General features: G+C 36.3%; 2 protein-coding genes across 2 annotated transcripts; both read right to left on the bottom strand.

The window, feature by feature from the left end:
- Positions 1 to 107: 107 nt before the first annotated feature.
- LOC18055815 (protein OS-9 homolog) lies at positions 108 to 3,781 on the bottom strand. Its single transcript, XM_006453067.2, has 8 exons — positions 3,527 to 3,781; positions 2,767 to 2,843; positions 2,369 to 2,572; positions 2,097 to 2,168; positions 1,531 to 1,646; positions 1,322 to 1,388; positions 1,114 to 1,220; positions 108 to 560 (listed from the first exon to the last, which is right to left on the bottom strand). The coding sequence occupies exons 1-8, from the start codon at positions 3,633 to 3,635 to the stop codon at positions 398 to 400; spliced, it is 915 nt and encodes a 304-aa protein (XP_006453130.1). The 5' UTR covers positions 3,636 to 3,781; the 3' UTR covers positions 108 to 397.
- Positions 3,782 to 4,466: 685 nt separating this feature from the next.
- On the bottom strand, positions 4,467 to 11,279 carry LOC18055814 (vacuolar protein sorting-associated protein 51 homolog). Its single transcript, XM_006453066.2, has 20 exons — positions 10,938 to 11,279; positions 10,199 to 10,338; positions 9,920 to 9,974; positions 9,708 to 9,815; positions 9,173 to 9,271; positions 8,963 to 9,040; positions 8,142 to 8,219; positions 7,678 to 7,833; positions 7,455 to 7,555; positions 7,296 to 7,363; positions 7,006 to 7,079; positions 6,857 to 6,923; positions 6,514 to 6,629; positions 5,995 to 6,261; positions 5,770 to 5,886; positions 5,566 to 5,637; positions 5,426 to 5,476; positions 5,075 to 5,305; positions 4,818 to 4,994; positions 4,467 to 4,733 (listed from the first exon to the last, which is right to left on the bottom strand). Exons 1-20 carry the CDS (start codon positions 11,106 to 11,108, stop codon positions 4,614 to 4,616), a joined length of 2,346 nt encoding a protein of 781 aa, XP_006453129.1. The 5' UTR covers positions 11,109 to 11,279; the 3' UTR covers positions 4,467 to 4,613.
- Positions 11,280 to 13,997: the final 2,718 nt, after the last annotated feature.

Below are 13,997 nucleotides of genomic sequence, written 5' to 3'. Positions count from 1 at the left end.
AGGTAACAACATTACAATTCACTAGCAACAGAAGTCTAAAAGGGAGTTTCCATTGGAACAAACCTAGGACTTTGGGTGTCTTTCATTTCAACTCTATTCATAAGATATTATGGATAACATTTCATAGCTTCATTGGAGCAATTATGCGCAACAGAGATTCGAAACAGCCCGAAAAGGTCATACATTTGTCATATATACAAATGTCTCGGGAGAAAAAGGATAAGGATAAAAAAATATTCCAACAGATTGAAAATTTACTTGGTTCCTCAAATCTATCTATTCCGGTGATTTGTTAAAGAAGGCACAGCTGTAAAGTGAATGTTTTAACTTTGTTGATAACTCACGGAAGAAACTCTTCTCAGCAGAGGTACACTTAGTAAATCAGCAATTAGATCCTTCATTCTTCTGTCTGGTAACTTGATGGATATTCTTTGTCACCAGTGACCATTAATATCTGCTTAGATTCTACTTTGTCTTCCTCCACTTTTGTTGCCTTGTAATCATTTGGAAGCACATTACAGTCAATGGTGTGCCACACAGGTCTCTCTTCTTGGAACAAACTGCAGTCAATGCTAGTCATTAGAGCAAGTAATGCAGCTAAAAGTTTCACATGCAATATAAAACGACAGGACATCTAATTATCCAGGTAAATTAGCACGTTTTGTAGCAGACTTGAACTCCCGCTATTTCACGTACGTAGAGCAGAGGAGTAGAGTGTGTGTGCATGTATGAAGCAGAGAAATATAGAGAGAGTGAATTTTCACAACAAACAAGTAAAAACATACAGCAAAATATAAATTTTTTGCCTAACTATTTTGGCTTTATCATCAGCCAGAAGACCAAGACATCCTTCAGTGTAAAGACTGTTGCAGTGCTGACAAAATCTTAAAACCAGTGTAGGCCCGAAATCTTCTACTTTTCAATACCTCATGCCGCATCAGAGATATAGTTTGAATAAGTGAAAATAATTATTTATAAAATGTTCATGTGGAATGTGATACATGTATCCAGTCAATTTTTAGGAAAGTGGTGTAGCAAGTATTTGGGTACGCATTATGTATCTTTTTTTGTAAATAGTCAATCTTTGCAGAAGGAAGAGAGAGAGGCACTTACGGATGCTTGCAAAGCATTGGGCACTGGATGGTAAGTGCATACTTGCAAGTTGATAGCTCCGTAATGGAACTAATCATTGCTCTGGGTTCTGAGCAGACAAATCTCACCTGCATAAAGGGAAAAAAAATTGTATTTCAAAGAATAAGAAAGGGAAATGAGAAGGAAAACCAAAAATCATAGAAGACTTAATGAATTGATTAGTTTATACCTCAGTCTCTCGGGGCTGATTTGTAAGATCACAGAGTGTCCCATTTGTGTACTGATGAGCATGATACCTACATAAAACAGTAAACAATATAACTCCCAATTTTTTTCTAAACTGTTTGTATCTCCCCCCATTTTCTATCCTTGCAGCAGCCGCTTATTCTTCTATTATTATTATTTATCTGGTTCACCCATCTATTCACAAAACAGTACCTTTGTGATGCATCTTTGGAGCGAGGATCTTTCAGTGTGGAAATGTCAGAGAGATTCTGGTTGAAAGCAGCTGTGGCCTCTGCATCATACACTCCCAAGATAAATTCCTGAACCACCTGCAATGAGTGAATCATAACAGTGAGAACTGTTAGATGTTTATTGCTCTTAGAAACATCAATTAGAAATGCAAGTGCACAAAATGATAAAGAAAAGAACGTTCCTCTGTCAATTATTCTTAATACAACTAGTATTATGAGCACAACAAACAGTCAGAAAATGGCTATAGCTATACAATATTGGAGAGGGCAATAGGCAAAGTGGGATACATTAAACATTGGGTTCCAATACTACATTAGCCCAAAATTCAGCAATCAAAGTTTTATGAAATCTTCTCTTAATCTGATTACTTTCAGCCAAAATAACATGCTTCATCCTGAACTAGCAAATCATTTGGCTACTGAGAAGGACAAAACATCAAGGACAAAACATCAAAGACCAAAATCAACAACAAAAGATGGTCCTTAAGCAAAACAGGAGATTTGCCTCAAGGGTATTTAAGAGATTACCTTATCATCTTCCAAATGCAGTTGCCTTAACTTATTTTGGTAGCAAAATTCATATGACCACCAACCTTCTTGCTGCATAAAAGATTGATGATGAATGCATTAGCTACTAAACAAATTAATGATATTCAGTGGGAAAAAAACTGAAAATTTCTAGTGAAGAACACAAAAGTAATGAAGAAATAAGGATCTTTACTTAATTACTCAATAAATATAGAACATATTTTACATCTGACTCAGCATGCCACATTTAACTTTGGAGTAATAAAGTTTACCCTCATAAAGCATCGGTCCTTCAATACTTCAAGCAGCTCGTCTGGTGTCTTCAATTTAATCCGTTTCTGAGTTTCAACAATCATGCTGCTTGTATTATGCTGAGGTACTTGCCTTTCACTCTTGGTTTTTTCTACTTTAGGCAAATAACATATATAATTCTGTCCATTTTTATCCGGCATAATCACAGATTCCTGGTCATCATCCTGCATCATTTTCAGGCCACTGCATTAGATTGTGATACCTCATACTCCTTTTTCATAGCTAATATTCACATGGTAAAAGTTGCAATATGTTTAGAAGAAGTTGAATCATCTATCCCATTGGCAGGTAGGTTGCCGGAATAGCATGGCAAGTTCGTTCAAACAAAAAATGAAAATCAACAGTTCAACATACTTACAGGATGAAAAGGGGAGTCTTCTGAATGGAAATCAATCTTGTATTTTGGTTCACGAGAACTTCGACCAAATGTATTCCCTGTCAATCAACAAAACGAAAGAGAATACAGTGAAACTCAAACAACTTCCATCATCAAGGAGCAATCATTGCAAAAGGACTAGTATGCGGTACCCGTTTATCTCTATGATTTAACTACTTGCTTAATGATAGCCAAATCAGGAGTGCCTTCAGAGATACCAAAGCTGGCCCTTTGAAAAGCAATTAGTCTCTACTGTTTATCTACAAGAACTAATGAGTTTATTTTGACTAATTTCCATAAACTCCAACTACCCATTTTGTTTCTGGTGAATGCTCCAGTCTAATGAAATTGTCTCATTGCCATCATATCTTTCAAGACTCAAACTAAAATCGATGAGAAAATGCCTCCAGGCAATTAATTAGCCACAAAAATATAAGCTCCCAAACACTAGCTACACCCAGTTTATAACACAGAAATATCAATTTAGAATTATTATTCTCTACATAAGCCTCAGAAAGCCTCTAACAATTCATTTTACCCAGATAAATACTACAGATTTTCTTACGTCACATTAAAGAAATAGACATAAAATTAAGCTCAACAGATCACAGTAGCCATGAATATTACCAAAAAAAAAAACGTCTTTTTAAAAATTGTATTGATGTAAGAATAATCACAAGGGACCCAGAAGCTAAAAATTTGATTACATAGGAAAAATGAAAGTGGCAAACATTATTATCACCTATATTAGCTTGGAAGATTTGATCAGCTAAAGCGTAATTGCAGAGAGTTTGTGAAACAACGAGAAGCAAAAACAGCAATCTCATGTTCTTCGTTGTGTCTGTAATCATAAATATACAATATTTATGCGTTGAAAATATGAAGGACCAAATCGGAATCGGATCCAGGAACTCAGAATTTTCGAGAGCTGCTCTGCTTTTCAATTTTCTTGAGCAAAGTCACCTCTTTTTTTTTCTTTTTTTTTTTCTTTTTTTGGGTTTTGGGGGGGGGGGGTGTGGAGACAAAGAGCAAGTCACCTTTTGAGACTGCCATCCGGTGGTATTTGGGACGACAGTCCCGCCACGCAGATTGGCCAATCAGGTTCTGCCACGTCAATCACGGACGATGAGTGATGTGAGAGTTATGTGCAAAGTCACGTGACAATCTCACTAATTAGTTTTATTTGAAATTGATATCTAAGAAAAGAAAGCTTATTGATTTTAGATATTAATCGGCGTTTATTAAGATTAACAGTGAATATTTGTTGAATATTGTGTAGCTATTGAAATTACTACCTTGTTTATATGGATAAGAATTTAATGCGGAGTTGAGTTTTTATTGAACCTTGAATTAATGGTTATTAAATAAGTAAAAAAAAGTAAAAATTTAAAATAATTTTAATTATTGGTTCAATAAAAATTTAGTTCAGTACTGAACCATAATCCTAATTATATGCATTTATTTTTTTAATTAATAATATAAAGTTGGGATGGAGAATTCGAATCTTATCTGAAATGAAATTTTAATTTCTTCCAATAAAATTAATTTTTAAAAAGAAAACTTGTCCCATTGTTTGATAATTAATTCTTTCCTATACAATGCGTAATGTTATTCAAGATTCCAAATCTACTAAAATATTTGAGAATTTACATGTTAACCAATGAATAAATCATAGGCAGCGCTTTATTTATTCTCAGCAAAAAATTTCTTCCGCTAAAAAAAAGAAGATAAAATCATAGGTAGCTGAGCTCAAAGCAATACTCAGCACTGTCCGAACTGGTAATGATTAATGAATGAGAGAGAAATTCACCAGTACTAGTTTCAAATATTTACGAAGAAACTGCACTCTGTGACAAGCTTTTTGTCAGCTTTGCTTGTATAAGCTTGTCCAAAATTGGTTGCTCCAGAGGAATTGGGTCAAGGCAACGTTCAGCAGCGGCAACACTCACCTACACAGCAACATAGTTAGCAGACAAGCTAAAGAGGAAGTAGAGTTTCATCAAATTGCTGGGGCAAACTTGTACTGACATCACCTCATCAAGCAAAAAATCAATGGCGGCTTCATCTTCCGCGGCTTCCTTTAATGGAGTTCTTAGGTACTGGATATCCAACTGGATTTGCTGAAATCCACTTCGGTTAAAGGTCTGGTGTCGCACAAATTCTTGCAGACTTTTCAGGCTAAATTTTACTATAGTTGTTATAACCGACTCCTGCAGCTCATAAGTGATATTATTTCACCTTGTGTTAACATCAGATTCGAGTATAAACAAAACAGTCTCATATGTGCTACCTGCGTGCATTCAACTTTGGTAAAAATTTCAACTTTTTGCTTGAATAACTTTGCTAGATGTGTTTCCAAAAGTTGGCTCCTGGCCTTTTGAGTATTCGTACGGCTCAATTTGCCCTCTCGTAGGGGATTGCTGCGAGAGGAGTTGGTGCTCCCGTTGCTGTCATTTCGTTGATGCCTTCGGAGGAGCCCTTGTGGTAGTACCTGCTTCACTTCTTTTTTTATTGCTTCCAACTGAAGCAAGAAAATTTGAGAGGATATTCACATGTAAATGAACCGGTTCTCTCAGTTTTTGATTTGAAACAATGAGACAAGAACCTAATACGTAAACAGAAATATTGATAATGCACCAACCTCTTGAAGAAGTAAATCAACAAACATATGAACTTCTCTAGGCTCCTTGTGCTGCAGAGAGCTCAAAAGTATTAATTAGTGAAGTTGAATACCAAAATATACTTTCTAAATGCTTGGAGTATAATCATATCCGCAATGACCTTGACCCAATTTGGTGTGGTAAATCTTTTCCTCAGAAGAACTGAGATCCTCTGATTCCTCAAATTTATGTACTGATGAAAGAAAGTTCAAATTAATGTTAGAACATGACAACCGCTGTATTCCAAAGGATGGCATATGAAATCTACGTGGTGCATTTTCAAATCCGTTGCTGAAGTGTGAAATAACTATCAATAAACTCATACATGATGCAGAAGCTTTTCACCAGCAGACCGAAAGCTTCGACAAATTTCCCCAGGGACAAAGGCAGGCCCATTTTCATAGAGTCTAATACCACCACCTGCGAAGGAAGCAGCTATTTCCTGAAAAGAAAACATGAAAACAAGCCATTGAGGGTAAAGAGAGAGAAACTGTGTTATTTTATCCTCTTAGTAAAGGACCAGCATAAAAATAAAAGGTGGCTTATTTGCCTCAGTAATTCTTTGGATGGCAGTTTGTTCAATGAAGACAGATAATTGAGCCAGCACCAAGACAAGGCTAGCAAGAATTCTGTCACCCTGTGTTCCCTCCACCACACCATGAACTTGACCGGATGAATTATTTCTCCCAGAAAGCAACAGAAATCTACCGTGAAGTTCCCTAAAGAAGTCTTGGAATCCTTCTTGAACCCAATTGAGAATCGACTCTCTCAGTTTAACTAGTAGCTCCAAGTCGTCATCGAGAAGTTGGCGGAAATCCTGGAATGAACAAATGGAATAAGAAATAGAAAAACGAAATGAATGTGCACATATACGTAGTATAAGAATATAAGAAATGTAAGTTACTGACCAAATGACAGAATCCAAGTTTTAAAGCCGCAGATATATAGAAGCACTGACAAACTCCAATGACACTAGAATGTACAAAAAGCAAGCATTTGCGGGCATGAAATTCTTCAGGATTCTTGCATGCCTAAAAGAACATTGTCTCCGTAGCATATTATATATTACCAGTAGTATATCCATGCTGCCTTGAAGCACTGCTTTTTTGCTGGCCCCCAGGGCAACCTGCAAGGGAAACTCTTCCATTCCCTCCTTTTGTCCAACATAAACTTTTGTGAGGGCATCTGCCAGTTTGAACAGAATTTAAATAGATGAACTTCAGCCATTAGATAAAACCATCAAGTTATTCAAATTTGTAACAGTATTCCAAAGCGTTAATATTTATTTAAGGTCTAATCCGTTGCCATCACTAAATACTCAGCTGTACCAGAAGTACTAACCTGAACTCAATTTTCTGGTGATCTAACTCTTAAGATAAACTACTTCTTAAAGTTATAATCATGAAAGTAACCTGATATATCATGTAGAAGATGAGAAAATCTGCTGGCAACATGATGTTTGACAGTAATCTGAACAGCCTGAAACCATATGGGGTTTTTTAGTACACCAAACTTTATCCTTCAGCAAGAAAACAAATAGAATGTTAGTTCCAAAAGAAACCTCCAAAGAAAACTCAGAAAGAACAGATTCATGCAATACTTCATCCATCAGGAGAACTTCTTTCCATATCATACCTGCATGCAACTAGAATTTGGTGAAGAATTTCAAACAATCAAATCAAAGGTGGAAAATAGAAGAAATTTAATACAATGAAGATTATAAAATAATGATGCTCAGCTCTAGCATCATTTGAGGACAGAGCTTAAAACTAACTTAAATACTGAGTAAATTCAGGTAGCAAAGAATACGAAGCATAAGATCTTCCACGAGGGAATAAACAAATTACTTACGAAGAACAGCCAATAAATCGGCTGCACGTATCCGTTTCTTTCCATATTGCTCACCAGTTTCAAAGTTCCTAAATGGCAAAAATGACAATTACACTTATTGAGCAAAATGCTGTTGTGACTTTTTAGTTCAATCAAAAAATGACCATCAGCATGTCTTACTTTGTAACCAACTCCTGTGCAAGTTTAATTAGCTGCTTATCTGAATCAGGAAATATTACTCGATAAGCTCGAACAGCCTCCACAAACTCTTGAACAGAAGCCTGAGTTTAGAAAAATTGAAGACATATCGAACAGGTTAAGAGCAGGAACAAACTCGATGGGCTCAGACACCCGACACATACCAAAAATCTAAATTATAAAGGTGGTACTCAGTTTCAGTCACCTCATGAACAGTAGCAGCCACTGACTCAGGATGGTTTTCTAGTTTAGAAGGATCATTTGACATTAACAAACATCTGCTTATATCTTCATCCTTAAGCTGAAGATCCCCTAGAGACTGTTCTAACTTTTCAAATAGTTTTTCCTTTAAGCTGTCCACCTGTCGAAACATGAATGCGTAATTATATGAAATCTGTCATGCATGTGTATATTTCAGATCAATCTGTGACAAATCAGAGTGTTGAAATTATTTGAATAAAGATTTCAGAACATTTGGTACTTTAACAACAATGATATAGCAGGAAGAGATTTTTATTTTTTTCTTTCTACAAAAATAAATAAACAGCTAGTTCTGTGTGTTTTATCACACACCATTGTAGCCTAATTACTTTGCCTGTTTAAAAGTGTAATATGTTAAATCAGCTGAAGAAAACACCCAAATGACCATATTCACAGAGTAGTACAAACCGGAAAATCCAACTGCTTAAGAAGCATTGCAGCCTCTGCTCTTGCTTGTATGGATTCAGAATCTGAGAACAACTTCCCCTGAAAATAAAATATACACCAGAAAGAAGACAAATTTTAAATTGGCTCTTCGGCATTACACTGCATTTTTCCTGGCTGCCTTATACGAATAATATGCATGCTTCAGACAAACAGAGATTTCTATTACTGGTGGGTGGCCGGTACTTTCATCATGATAGATTTTTCTGTATTTGACACATGGTTTTTGCATGTTACACCCATGAGACATATAAGGACTTAAATCAATGCTGCTTGTCTGCGGTGTGTCAGATAACATTCATAAATCACAACCGAAGTACCATCCGATATGAAGCTTCAACAGTGTTCCAGATATTTTCCCCGAAAGTCAGTGCGATACCATAATTAATCATTACCGAACATGTTGGATATAATTAGTCTACAGAGTCAAGTTATTTAATATGCTAGGTATTTGACTCGGTAAAGCAGCCCCTTGGCTTACCAACAACTGAGGATCAAATTGTGCCTTGACCGTAACTAAGGGATTGGTTTAAAGGACAGGCAAGAGTTGCCAAATGCCTACCATGAACACCCGAGGGAATTATATTATCCAATAAAAGGAGGAAAAGAAATAAAAGTAAGGTAAAAACTCTTAAGGCAGTCGGAACTGTGGCCCACATAAGATGAGGCGGGGACCCTAAATTTGTTGTACCTCTCACCCATCCTATGTTTCTAGGTTTGATTTGGCTTGGGCTCAAAGTAAGCCAGCCTGAATCACTATATATACAATAGAAAGAAGTAAGAACCTGCAAGTTCTTTATTATTATGGCAATTGCTTCTTCAGAAGCTCGCTTACAATCCTGGAATGATGAATCTCCATATGCCTAATGAGGAGAATATAACGAAATGTCAAACTTTCTGAAGAGGAAAAACATGCCCCACAACAAAATGGGGGGAAAAAAATCTGCAAACGCATCAATCAAACTAGCACAGGACCAGTGTATGAACTAAACGACCTTAAAAATAGGCATTGCTCCAGTATAGAACCTGACTGCATCAGCATAGGCTTCCGATTTAATGCATTTGCCAAGTCTAGCAGGTAAATCATAAATAAACTGCTCTTCACAGAAGAATATATCTGTCAATTAATAGATGGCCAGATCCAAGACGTATATAAAGCAGAAATTCGTAACTTGTATTGCTGATCAACAATAAATTAATTAATAATGTATTCTACGTGCAACTGTTACTCTTAAAACTGCTATAGGATCTGTTCAAGCAAGTTCTTTATTCACGAAAGTCAACTGCATTAGACTAAACAACTGATTTAGTAGCACTGGTGCAAGATGCAAGATGAAAACTGATATTAGTCCTGCTAATTGATCAAACCTCAGCACCTATTCAGGAAGATACAACCTCTCCACACGTGATGGATATATATATATAATTCCCATTTCTTCCAAACACAGAGACACATATTCACAGACACTATAATATGAAATAAAAGCCACTGTGATAAAGCCAATAAAACATTGCATATTCCTTTGATACCTGAACTTTCCGTAGAAGGTTGCGCGTTAGATGTAATTTCTCTATATGTTCTCTCTTTTCAAAGAGAGAAGTGTTGACCCCATCACTTCTAGATTGAACTGTTTTTATCTGTAAGATGATGAAGATGACGAATAATTTTTTCCGCCACTAAATCCATAACTCAATCTCAATGCTTAAAGTCTAATATAGTTAATGTAAGATCTTTTACAAACCTTCTCTAGGAGTTGTTCCATATTTGATTCCATGCCCATGATGTTACTATTCATCCTGTTATAAGCAAAAACATTACAATTCCTTAAAGAGAGAGATTCAAAAACTCCAAACAGTGAGTAAATATCTAAAACAGAACAGATTCTGACATTGAAGTAATGCAACAATTAATAGAAAAACACAAAGTAGTTGATAAGCTGTAGATTATGAGCCAATAGTCATAGATGCTGTATGTTGAGCCAATACATTCTCAAATAATATTATAGAATGGAGAAGACTACCTTTTGATAGCATCAGTGGCACTTATAAACTTGTTGTAATTCTCATAGACTAACATTTGCAAGTCAGTATCAAGATTTTTAATCTCGGCCGCCATTCCCACATGCCTTTGCAGAAGCCCCTCCAAGCTTGACTTGTGTATCTACTCCATTCAAGACATGTATGGAGGATTAAAAACTTTCTGATATTCAACCTTTTCTTAAAAGAGAATTGGTATTACAACTAGTCTACTACTACCACATTCAAGTTTCAAGTAAACCCACCACTCAAATCTATCTTGGTGGATGAATCTGAATGCATTATCACTTCTTCCTTGTAACACAAGCATAGTGAAAATAAAGGTAGATACAAACCGGCAAGAATTATCTAGCATAGATAATTAAATCCCTTAATCAAACACACTATCATGAGCAATTTAAGCCAAATTTTGGATATGTTTGTGAATGTTGTGCTTCTTCTAATAGAAACCAACTTTTTCTAATTGATTAATATCTTTATAAAATAATAATAAAATCAGGAAACTCCTGATGTGGCATAACAAGATTGGTTAAACGAATTAATTAATACACTATCCTCTCATTTATACTCGACCGTCAGTGATTTTAGCTGTCTATTAAAAGGCACGGAATCTGAATCTCAAACATATCCTTGTTAGTAAATACTGCACTGGTGTCAATATTATATGAATAGTTTAGTCATAATCATGATTATGGAATTAATAAATAATATAGAGCGGCGCACCAGGAGATTCAAGTAGTGATCGGCGTTGAATGAGTTGGAGTTGATTGCATCCAACGGTGCGAATTTGGAAGGCGGGTTGGGTGACATTGAAGGATCTGGACCGTAGAAACTCGACAAAAGATCTCTCATTCTCCTCGCTTTCTCGTCCAACGGCACCTCGTCCCCGCTCATTTTTGAACTTTCAATGGAGTGGAGAGAGCAGGTAACTGAATCGCAGATCGGTGTGATCAGTCAAAGTTAACGTAATTACGTACACAAGCCTTAAGCATTAAGCAATAAGCAATAAGCATGCACGCACATGTCATCCGCTCTGCTATCGTATCATCAATGTTTTCTGTTACATATTAGGCAATGTTGTTACGTTCACAGTTGCATTCATTGGAGCGAAGGTTGATGATGTGGCAGGATCTCCGGTTTCTTAGGTGGTGAATTGAGAATGCCATGTGGCGATTTACGAGAGGATATCTGTTCACCGAGTCCTACTAACACTTGGGCTCTAGCTGACTTTTTCAATCAAAACAAGTAACGAGGGCTTGGGTGGGACGGCATTGGCTCGGATGGAGGTCGCGGATTTAAAGTATTGAAAACTAAATGCACCCGTCCAATTTCTCAATACACCTGCGAGTGTAATGAGCAATGGATTCAGGTGTTTTTAGCACCAGCATTTTTCATCTTGTTCCAAAAGCCTTCAAGCCAATAAATACCGTAGCGTCTGTTAAATATGGGACACGTGCTATTTGCCTATTTGTTAAACACCTCCCATAATATTTTTGTATTTTTTGGGTTTAAATAAGTAGCACGTATTTGTGAAAGTTAGCATATAGGCATTTTTGTAAAACGATGAAAATTCGATGGTTTATAAATAAATAAATATAATTATTGTTTTCTTATTTGTTGAATTATGACGAATGAAAGTACATACACTAAAAACACCCCAAAATTTTTATAGGATTAATCAATAAATTTATGCCATGCTTAAACAGAAGCAATTGAGGCAGGGCACCTGGCCAGCTGCCTCTTGAGCATGTGGCTTGCGAACCGAGGCAAAATAAGTAATGATAAAGGGCATAAAAGGAGAGACGGACAGTATTAAAGAGGAAATCAAGGTGGCCCGTGGCCCGTGGCCGGGTGGTCTTCTACGAAGTTCCGTTGAAGTTGCCTCCCACAGTCCCACTCACCTATCGTGCCTTAAAATTCACGGCCGTCAGATTTAAAAATACCATAAAAATTCAGACGGTCAAAGATTGGACATACATACGGCTACGGGGCGGTTGCTTGCAACAGATTGTCACGTCGTGTACAAAAGATTCTCGAAAACGCAAGCAAAGAAGCAGACACAAACTTGTAGCATTTTTTTAAAATTCTTTTTGTTTGCTTTCTCACAAAACGGCTGTCCGTTTGCCGTTTAAGCCATTTCCCCGTTCCCTTGTAACAGGGGGAAACTCCACTTTTTTGTTGTCGTTTGGCAGTTGGTGGACCCATTAAAGTTAGTTACTTTTTTGTTTTTTTTCCAGTCACGTGGTTTTGTCCGTGGACGGTAGTGTCCGTTTCGTGGCCTATTTTTTTATCTACGGGTCCACACGCCAAAGTGGGAAAAAGTGTGTGGCTGCCACTTCAAGCAGCCTTGTGGTTGCCATTAGGGATGGCAGAAATCTTCACGGGGATGGGTACTTTCGGAGATTTTTCTCATTCGGGAAGGGTACGAGAATAATTTTATACTTAATTTTTTTTTCGGGGAGGGGACGGAGAAAATTTTTTACCCAACTTTTTATTCGGGGAGGGGACGGGGATGAGGTGGAATCCCCATCCCCTACCCATTTCCTCATTTTAATTTTTAATTTTATTTTTATTTTTAAAATTACTAATAAATAAATAAAAAAATTATAAATATTGTTAAAAATAATAAATATCAAAATAGTTGTATGTTGGGAAAGTGGTCACCCTTTGCCGGGAATTAGTTGAAGAGTATTAATTGAAGTTTTCACCAACTATTTATTACTTTGATTATACTGGTAGTAGTTCTTCTACTAGATCTACAGGGGATTCTTATAAGAAAGCAACCAAATGGATGATAGGTTTTGATGATTATGTAAACAATGGAGATTGTGCAGTTGTTGCAGATGAATTAGATTCCTATTTGGATGAGAAAGTTATATCTCGGATGGAAGATTTTAATATTTTGAGTTGGTGGAAGACAAATGCTAATAGGTATCCTACATTAGCTCGAATTGCTAGAGATATTTTGGCAATTCCAATTACAACAGTTGCTTCTGAATCAGCTTTTAACACTAGTGGTAGAGTTGTGAGCTCATACCATAACAAACTTCATCCAAGCACATTGGAGGCCTTAATGTGCTGTCAAAGTTGGTTACGAGCTTACAATAGCGGTATGAGTTTATTTTAATATGATTAATTTAAAATCGAAAATAAAAAAATGTATTAGACTATTAATTATTCGGGGACCGGAGACCCTCGGGGATCCCCTGTTATTATTCGGGGAGGGGATGGAGATTCTCTCAAGCAATTTTGACGGGGACGGGGACATATGCAAAACATCGGGGATGGATACGGGGAGATTGGTCCCCTCCCCTCCCCTCCCCATTGCCATCCCTAGTTGCCATTATTTTAAATTCAAGGGTTATTTCCATCTAACCCCCAAATCTTTCAATATTTTTCACTGCACACCTAAACTTTTCGATATTTTCTATTACACACTCAATTCCGTTAATTTGACCGTTATTTTTAACGAAACTATTTGAAAGTTAATGAAATATGTGAAATATCCCTTATCTTGAATTAGAAAAGAATTAAATGAGATAAAATATTAATCCAATAATTAACATTTACATTAAAAATTCTTAATTAAAAATAATTAATAATAATTTCATCAATTAACCTATCAAATAAATTTAATTTATCATTATCAAATAATATTTAGGGCATGAACTTTCAAAATTACCCTTTGACCGTTAGAATAAACGGTCAAATTAACGAATTTGGGTGTAGATTGAGCATTGTTGAAACATTTGGATGCGGTGGAATATGTTGAAACATTTGGGG

This window comes from Citrus clementina, unplaced genomic scaffold (assembly GCF_000493195.1).
Source record: "Citrus clementina cultivar Clemenules unplaced genomic scaffold, Citrus_clementina_v1.0 scaffold_1, whole genome shotgun sequence".
In the NCBI taxonomy this organism is placed as follows: Eukaryota; Viridiplantae; Streptophyta; class Magnoliopsida; order Sapindales; family Rutaceae; genus Citrus; species Citrus x clementina.
Note: the sequence above shows the minus strand (reverse complement) of the source record. Positions and strands in the feature narration are given on the sequence as shown.

Excerpts from the sequence above, each read along its gene's own strand:
- LOC18055815 (XM_006453067.2), bottom strand. The coding sequence starts at position 3,635 with ATGATTACAGACACAACGAAGAACATGAGATTGCTGTTTTTGCTTCTC. Across the intron at positions 2,844-3,526 it reads AATCTTCCAAGCTAATATAG|GGAATACATTTGGTCGAAGT; the intron begins GTGATAATAATG and ends GTTGATTGACAG. Across the intron at positions 561-1,113 it reads CCAATGCTTTGCAAGCATCC|TTTGTTCCAAGAAGAGAGAC; the intron begins GTAAGTGCCTCT and ends CATTGACTGCAG.
- LOC18055814 (XM_006453066.2), bottom strand. The coding sequence starts at position 11,108 with ATGAGCGGGGACGAGGTGCCGTTGGACGAGAAAGCGAGGAGAATGAGA. Across the intron at positions 10,339-10,937 it reads ATCACTACTTGAATCTCCTG|ATACACAAGTCAAGCTTGGA; the intron begins GTGCGCCGCTCT and ends TGAATGGAGTAG. Across the intron at positions 6,924-7,005 it reads TTTCTGAGTTTTCTTTGGAG|GCTGTTCAGATTACTGTCAA; the intron begins GTTTCTTTTGGA and ends ATATGGTTTCAG.